The 8385-nt window shown below is 54.7% G+C and overlaps 3 protein-coding genes across 3 annotated transcripts; all 3 read right to left on the bottom strand.

The window, feature by feature from the left end:
* Window positions 1–23: 23 nt before the first annotated feature.
* Window positions 24–1547, bottom strand: DQ04_02921020 (hypothetical protein; the record flags this gene model as incomplete). The annotated part of the gene is made up of 1 exon (XM_009312335.1): window positions 24–1547. The coding sequence occupies one exon, from the start codon at window positions 1545–1547 to the stop codon at window positions 24–26; it is 1524 nt and encodes a 507-aa protein (XP_009310610.1).
* A 211-nt stretch (window positions 1548–1758) lies between these two features.
* DQ04_02921010 (putative telomerase reverse transcriptase) lies at window positions 1759–5223 on the bottom strand (the record flags this gene model as incomplete). The annotated part of the gene is made up of 1 exon (XM_009312334.1): window positions 1759–5223. The coding sequence occupies one exon, from the start codon at window positions 5221–5223 to the stop codon at window positions 1759–1761; it is 3465 nt and encodes a 1154-aa protein (XP_009310609.1).
* A 1045-nt stretch (window positions 5224–6268) lies between these two features.
* On the bottom strand, window positions 6269–8008 carry DQ04_02921000 (hypothetical protein; the record flags this gene model as incomplete). The annotated part of the gene is made up of 1 exon (XM_009312333.1): window positions 6269–8008. The coding sequence occupies one exon, from the start codon at window positions 8006–8008 to the stop codon at window positions 6269–6271; it is 1740 nt and encodes a 579-aa protein (XP_009310608.1).
* Between the last annotated feature and the right edge of the window lie 377 nt (window positions 8009–8385).

Genomic DNA, 8385 nt, shown 5'->3' with positions numbered 1-8385 from the left:
ATATATATATATATATATATATATCAAAATACATCTGTATTGTGCTTTGTTTTTTGTAGCACGTAGAGTGCCTTCCCAACTGTCTCTACAGTAGTGTCGTGAAATGACAGAACATCTAGTAAATTGAGCAAGTGATCTTTATCCAGCTTTCGCAGCTCATCGCGGTATCTTGTTGGAAAATTTGTGTGCATCGAATCGCTCTTATCCCGCAGGAATGTGTCCTGTGCGCCTATCGACACAATCATTTTGCTCAGCGTATCATGGTGCTCTTGTATCTCCTCCTGCACGCTGGAAACCAAATCCTGCATGGAGCGCAGCGCGGTGTCATACTTCGGGGTACGTAGAGACGCAGTCGCCACATCTAGGCGATGGCCAAGATCCCGCTTCATCCGATCCACATCCAGTTGATTCGTCTGCAGCGCCGACTGCACCTCAGCCTTGAGCGAGTCGCATTCCACTTCAAATCGCATAAGTTTGCGGTTAATTTTGTCCCGCAGGCCCTGCGCCTCTGCAGTTTTTTGTTCCAATTCTGTTTTCTTCTCATCCAGGAGTCCTCGAAGCGAGGCGATCTCCATGCGAAGCTGATCCGTCTCCTTTCGCATTTCTGACTGCAGTTGCGCCCGCAGCATCTCGACCGCCATGTTGGGGTCTTGGCCGGCCACCAAGTGGACGCCGTGGGCCTGCAGCGCCTTGAATGTGTCGTTGAGGTACTGCTGCCGCTGGTCCACCTGCGTCATCTGCGCGCGCATTATATTCATGACGAGAAGGTGATAGTCCGGCAGAAATACATCACGCGCAAGCTCCTCCTCGCCGATGATGGCCTCTCGCCCTACTGTCTCTGCTACAGCCAGTGAACTTGCCATAACACAAATTGCGTCATCCTTTCCGCTAGCACGCGGTGACACTGAGCGTCGCTTTCCCTTCTTGCCCTTTTTGCCCCGTGACGACCCCTTCCGGCTGGTGGGGCGGCTGCCGCCCTTTACCTTTGTGGATTTGCGGCGCAGCGACGACGACGACGCACGCGAACCACCGCGGGAGCGCGACGCACTCGCCGATCGTGACTTACGCGGCTGTGTTGAGCCTTTACGGTTCACGCTTTTCCTGGCGGAAGAGGCGCGGCTGCTTCCCCGCGAAACGGAGGATGTAGCACGGGCGTTCTTTTTCATACTAGCAGGGGTCGACGAGCGAGAGCCTGTTGCTTTCCTGCTCTTCCGCGACATCGATGATGGCCGCGTCGGTGCAGCCGCACCTGCTGCTTGGGTGGAGCTGCCACGTTGGCTACTCCGCTTGCCTGCAATTGGCGGCAGCTTCGTTGTTGATTTGCTGGACCGTTTATCTGCTTTGCTGGGACGCGCGCCTCGCTCCGCATGCTGTGCTGCAGCGTCTCCCTGTGACTGCTGTGTGTCCTTTAAGGTGGGCGTTCCGGCGGGCAGCACCAGTGACGAGCCAGTGGCACTTGGTACGGATGTTTTGCTGATTGTGTCGTGCATTTCGCTTGGCCGCTGCTCGCCAGAGGACCACTGGCCAATGGCTCCAGTGTCCTCCATTTTCCTTACGGCAGCGGAGGGCGGGGTGATGGCAAGGAAGAAGAGAAGGAGGAGGAGGACCCAATAAGGGGAACAACGATGAGCGCAGAGAAGGAAATAATAATAATAATAATAACAATAATAATAATTGTAATAGACATAGACACCACACAAAGACCACCTCATGTATGAGGAGGTCCGCAAACAGAAAACCAACTTCCCAAAGTCGGCGTTATTCTCCATTCAATGGCGGACGCTGATCCCTGTGACATGCTGCACCACGTGAAGCACCGAACTGCACTGCCTCAAGGGCGCGTGCAACGACGGTTCCAGGGCCCTCCGCCATAAGTAGCGCCCCAACACCAGCAATACTGTCATCAACACTAGCAGAAGCCACACCACCAGCACCCGTACAGCGCTCATTAAATGCAGCTACCGCTGAGAGCACCACCTCCAGTTTTCGTTGAACAACTGCTGATATAATAAGCAGAAACCTTTTCCATTTATCGCCGCCATGTCGATGCGTTCGAGCTATCATCCAAGGGAGCCGCTCTTTAAGCGTGTTCCGCAGGGCAGCAAGGACACATAGCTGCACCTCGTCATGTGTGACGTCACAGAAGGAACCCAGCTGTTCAAGACGGTTCCTCTGTCTTCGTACCAGTCGACGTAACGATACAACAGCCAATGCGAGGGGTTTCAGAAAGGTGCGCACGTGCGGGCGCATGAATGGTGCATTTTCAACAATTTTTTGCAGCACGAAACGTGACCAAAGGATGCCTACTTCATAAAGTGTCTGTACCACGCGAGCTTTGGTGTTGATACGCCGACAGAGTACTGTCAGTGGTGTGCGGAGGCAGAGGATGCTCATAAGTCGCATCGAGCAAAGCAGCAGCTCATTACCAGTCCTCGGACGCACTGCCAGGTTAGGGAGCAGCGGAGCCAGACGTGCCCACTCCACGCTGAACTGCAGTGTCGTTGGGTCCCAGAGCAGGCCGCACCATGCCACAGGCGTGGTGCTGCTGCATCGCAACTTTTCTCGCTGGCATGAGAAGCCCAACTGGGGCCATCCACAGCGAAGTGCCTCATCACAACGTGCGGCTGCGACACGTGAAAGCGTCACCACCAAAACATCATCCACTCGCCGCAGAAGAAGCGCAGGCTCCTCATGCTCCGCAAGAATGTTAGAGAGGGATAAATCCACTGTTTCGAGAAGCGTGTCACAAAGCAGCATCGCCACCGCGGATCCCTGTGTGATGCCGACCCTCTGCATGTAAAGCTTGCCATCAATCACCACGAAATGAGCCTGCAAATGTTGCGTTAAATTGCTTCGCACCTCATCTCCACGAACAGTGGAGCCGGGGCCAAGTGAACTCTCCTCGTAGACAATACAGCCCCTTGCGATGCCGGAGATCACGCCTGCCTGCACACACTTGTCAGAAAATGTTTGCTGCCGTGTAGATTGGTGCAGCGGTACGTCATCATTCGACTCGCCCACTCCTGTTTCGGATGGGCTCTGCCGTTCGGCACCACACCTTGAGCCACCGCTTCTTCCACCACTTGGTGATGGCGCGATGGTAGTCAACCACAATGTGTAGTACAACTCATGCGGAACCAGGCGATGCACAACATCCATTACCGCGTCCTGTGGAAGGCAGTCGTAGCAACGTGCCGCATCCCCGCGCACCATTGTCACCGCCACACACTCCAGAGGCACCGTGGAGGGCATGGAACATGTTGGCAGTAGCAGCGGGCTCTCGCGGAAGCGCCGTGCCTCTTCAACAAACGAGCGTATCTCGGTGTACTCATCCTGATGGGACACATTGATGGGACGCGCCAGGCCTGACCTCGCGCGATGCTCCTCCACACCGGCGAGGAGGCAGCGCAGGGCACCGCGCAGCACGGTGGCAGTCGGTGGCGGTGTCTTCAAAGTTCGGGCAGACGCCGGTGCTCGCACGCCGTTCGCCATCTTTGATAGTGAACGCATCGACACAAAACGGACCCGCGCGATAGGACGCAGCTTTCGGCGATCCAGCAGGAAGCGAATAGACGAATACAACAACGGGGAGTTTCCACTGTTACCGGTAAGAGGCACCGTGGCCCTGGCAGCTGTGGCTGCCTTTGACCACACAACCTCACGTGAAGTGACTCGCTCCAGCGCCATTGGTGGCAATGCAGCATGATGCGCACCGTCGTTGTTGGTCCTCGCCTCTCGTCGCAGAAACACCTGTCGCAGTTCACGGCACACAAGGCGGATCCATACCGGCTTCGGTATAAAGGAGAACACATTAGGCGTTTTCGACGACCACGTCACGTGGAACGAACGACGCACTAAAAACGGCACCACATGCTGGAATAGGAAGAATATGAGTTGGAGAAAAACTCGCTGCTGAATCATGGAGCGGCGCTTCTGTGCAGGGAATTTGGTGTAAAAACCGCACAACCACGGAATCTGCGCCACAGGTATCCCATGCAGGAAGTGGCTTAGCGAAAACACCTCGTGACGCCCACATCTCAGCCAATCCAAGGCAATATCGCACAGCTTTTTCAGAATCAGTTCGTTCCCCCAGAAACTCACGCGTTCAGCAGTGACAGGACTGCGCCACCACATCGTCTCTAGTAAGCTTTGGAGATACGACGCAATGAGAGTCTCCGGCGCCGTTAGCTCCGACACAGGAACTACTGCCGCCGCATGCATTGCGTCCTCATCTCCACGCTGACGTTGGCGGCTATGAGCGGTCAGGCTGCGCTCCTCCAAGAAACCGGTATGTCTAATGGCGGCCCCGCGAATGTTCATTCGGCACACACTTCCCAGCAGACAGTGAAGGATGTGTGTGAGATGTTGTCTCACAGTCTCCAGACTGGCAGTGGATTCAATGTCATTTGTTGATAGGGTGTAGGGAAACACACGGTGAACCACTTCCTGCGCCACTGTTAACGCGCAGCACTTTTCTGCACATGTCATCGACCCATTCCCTGTAGTCATCGAACACCAGGTCGTTGTGGCATCGGAGACACTGTGGTGCTCATGCCATAGCCGTGCAAGCATTGGATCTACCGCACGATCCACTTCAGCAAACATCCGCTGAGGTGCTTCCCCAATCAAAGGTAAACGAGAAACATTCAGGCAATACAACGATGATCTCTCATTGGAAGCAGAGTCATGTTGCGTCTTGGGCTCCAGGCGAGTGACCTTGCGTGGCCGTACCCACTCCACGCGGCGGTAACGCTTCACCGCCCGCGGCACCGCATTCTTCAGCGGAGGACCCAGCACCTGCAGTCCCCCACCCAATGCTTCAAATTGCACAACCATAGGGCACCACATTGTGATGAAACTCACGGCCGCTGAGCCAATCTGGGTAAAGAACGAGTTCCAGAATTCATGCCGCAGCATCGACGATGTCACTGGCCTCCCACGCAACGACGCGTCCACAACTCGTGGTTGGGAGTCCTGTCCCATAGCTGTAGCTGCCAACCCAACTATCATTGGCGGTGGCGGCGCACTCAGCGAGACGTATACCACGACAGCGAAGCCACCAGTTGAGCACACGACAAGGTGCTGCTCGGTCCGCGGTGAAGGCGGGCAAGAGGTCTCTGGAGAAGCCTCAAAGCAAAGCTGCACAAAAAAATACCGCTGAACAAAGTCCTTGAGCGACCATGGCCCATCATAGCCGGGAACTATGGGGAACGTCCAGGACATGAACCGTGGTCCTTTTTCTTTTGATTTTTGATGTCTCTTTATTTTTTTTTTGTCTTTTATCTTTATTTTTGACGTGCGCCGGTCTGTATGGATGGCGCAGCGGGACACCAAAACGGCACGCACGCAAAATGAGCAAATCACCCCAGCGTCAACCAAGCGAAAAGGGAAGAGTGGGGCTCTCTCGCATCGCCTGCACTTGTGTTGCAAGAAACCAACGTCAAGACGATTGCGTCGTTGCGCACAACAAAAAAGGGTATTTGCACGTGCGTGTGCGCAGAGGCAAGAGAGGCATGGGAGAAGAAGAGATAGATGACAGTGCAAGAAGAACAGTCAAGAACAACAGCATTAAACGTTGAAGTCAATGAAATGTTGACATGAATACAAACGCAACTATGGGAGATCCACACCATCACTGATTTATACTGTACACCGCTTATATCTCAGCGCCAACGATGCAATGGGAAAGAAAATGTTGTTAGCTCTTCTCACGCCGCAGCACGGGATAAGAAGGCTCAACCGGCATGCCCTGACGATGCCGGCTACACACAGGCACAACAGTATCGTCTTGCTGATAGAAATAAGTCCCAGTGTGTCGGTCGCCTCACTCACCGTCGAACATGGCAGGAAGGGGAAAAGGAGCCACATCGGCGGAGGTATAGGCTCAGACATGGCCCAACACGGCATCCCCCGACTCAAATATGCCACAGCTGATTCTCCATCGCGATGGCAGATTATTCGAAACGACCCGCCGAGCTCACCTTACAGGGCAGTAAAGGTAGCAGTTTGCTTCCCCATGTCGTCGTCCCTCCAACAAGTCGCTCGCAGTGAGCGCATTTATCTTCCACACGCGATAAGAGTGCAAGAAAGGCACACCAAAAAGATTTTTTTTGTTTGAATGCGAGACGGAAAGGAAGAGAGTGACGGAGAAATGCAATGAGGAGTGAAGCTGCGCATGACCCACACCCGGGATCGTATGATTCTGCATGGTGCCATGAACCACGCCCAGCTGAAGGGAGTGAGGGATGAAAGAAGAGGTGTTTGCACCTCACAGCAAAAAGGCCATCTGCCGCTGAAGCTCGGCAGCAGCCTCGAAACAGTTCTTCAGGGGCGCCGAATTGTAAAACACCATGGCGCCAACGCGACGATTCTCCCGCATCACGCAAAGCAACGCTGTGTCTCGAAGTGGTACCCAAGCCTCCGTTGAGGTGGGCGGTAGGTCGATGGAGGCCGAGACCACACCGTCGGCGGCAGCAGCAGTAGTAGTAGTAGTAGTAGTAGTAGTGTGGCGTGTGTTGGCGTCATTGTCATCGCGACCACCCACTCCCACATCACCTGACAGACTTCGCACAAACGCACGCAGTAACGACGACAACACCACGTGCACTGCACGAGGGTACTCGCGCATTGGTGAGCCCGCGATCATACCATCATGCCAGACGGTCCACTGGAGGGTCAACTTGCTATCGCAAAATTTTGGTAGGCCCAGCATTGGGGTGTTGAAAACCGCCACTGTGGAAAGATGTGATGGGTTCAAGCGCGTCAGCGCCAATTGCTGCATCTCACTGGGGCTTAAACAACTCTCGCGTGTCAGTGTGCACACGCCAGTTGTCAAGAAGTCTGCAATGTCCCTTGCCAGTGCATTGCAGGTGGTAGCAATACATTCGTGTATGGAGCGATACAAGCTGTTATCAACGACAACAACAAGGATGATGCCTGACGCATGACAAACATAGCAGTGCGACAGCCCATTTTCCCCATAAGCTGCAAAATCTGTCACTCCAGGCTCTATCAGCATCAGACAGATAAGCTTAGACACGAGCTCGTGCGGTGCATTGGCAGCAACCACCTTCAGTGTTTCACCAATGAAAACAACATACTGACAGCAGGTCCACAACAAACGCTCCTCCGCTGCCTTCGCCAGCGCTGTAGCACTGATGGGGGTGGCCACGCCGTGGTACTCAGTCCCCCATCCTACCGTGCAGTTTTTAGTATTGCCGCAGGTTCCACTACTGCTGCTGACGCTGCTGCCGCACTGTTCTCCTTTTGCTGAGAGCAGCGACAGATGGCGGTACACCAAACTGTGGCACATCGACTGCACCGAGGGTGATGCCGCGCGAATGACGACAGGAAAAGCGAGGAGGCTTTCCGCACCCGCCACCGCCGCCCAGCGACGGCTCCATCGCTTTGTGTTGGCATGCCCACCCGCCGCTTCCGGTGCCAACGGCTGCGGTACACCTCGCACCACCTGCACAGCGCTGTGGAGGATATCCACTATCAGCACGCGTGCCTCTAGAAACACAGTGAACCTCTCAAAGAAGTCCCTAAGAGCCGCACGCGACCTTTTGGCATCCGCAGAGGCCGCATCCTCACGTGACACGAGTGCTGTGACGGTGGGCCAGCCGTATCGTAGAACAAAGACGTCAAACCCGCGCCGGACAATCGGCACCACGGAGGAGCTGTCGTACCCTGCTGCCGTCTCCACGGCAATCCAGAGGTCGGGGAACGGGCAGCAGAGCGCGACGGTGGTATGACTCATGTGTATCTCGTTCACAGGCCCTGTCGCTGCAAACCGCTCCGCGAGACACGACACCCCAATGCAGAAACCAACGTGGTTCATCTGTGTATTCGCGTGCAGGTGCGATGGATAGAAAAAAAGGATGTTATCCATCGCACGCGTCTCCTGACCACCAGAGAGGCTAGGACAGTAGATGCAGAGACTCCTGAGGCACGTGTTGGTGCCGCCCCCCTTGGAACACGGCACTGCGCCCCGACAGGGATCGGACATCCCGCGTTTCTTTCACGGTCTATTCCCTTTTCTTTTTTGATTGATTGATTGATGCTCAACCAGCAAGTGGAAATGGCAAGAAAAAAAAAAGGAACCATCAATAAGTAACCGGAAATAAAACGAGTTATTCTCCCCCTTCGCGACGTGAGAGTGCAAACACCATAATAATCCAATCTGATGTATCTCACTCCCTCACAATGCATGTCTTTTTTTTGTTCTTGTTGCTGTTGTGGTGCTTGTGATGTACGCGAGTCCTACTGCTTTCTCCCGTGTGCGCCCACGTCAAACTCCTTCCAGGCGTCCATGAGCGCCTCCACACTGCCGTTCACCTCGTCGCGCAGCGGCGACGGGCCCGCGCGCAGCACCTTTTCCACGCC

Source organism: Trypanosoma grayi (assembly GCF_000691245.1).
Source record: "Trypanosoma grayi strain ANR4 Tgr_292_V1, whole genome shotgun sequence".
NCBI lineage: Eukaryota > Euglenozoa > Kinetoplastea > Trypanosomatida > Trypanosomatidae > Trypanosoma > Trypanosoma grayi.
This window is presented reverse-complemented; position numbering and strand designations above follow the sequence as displayed.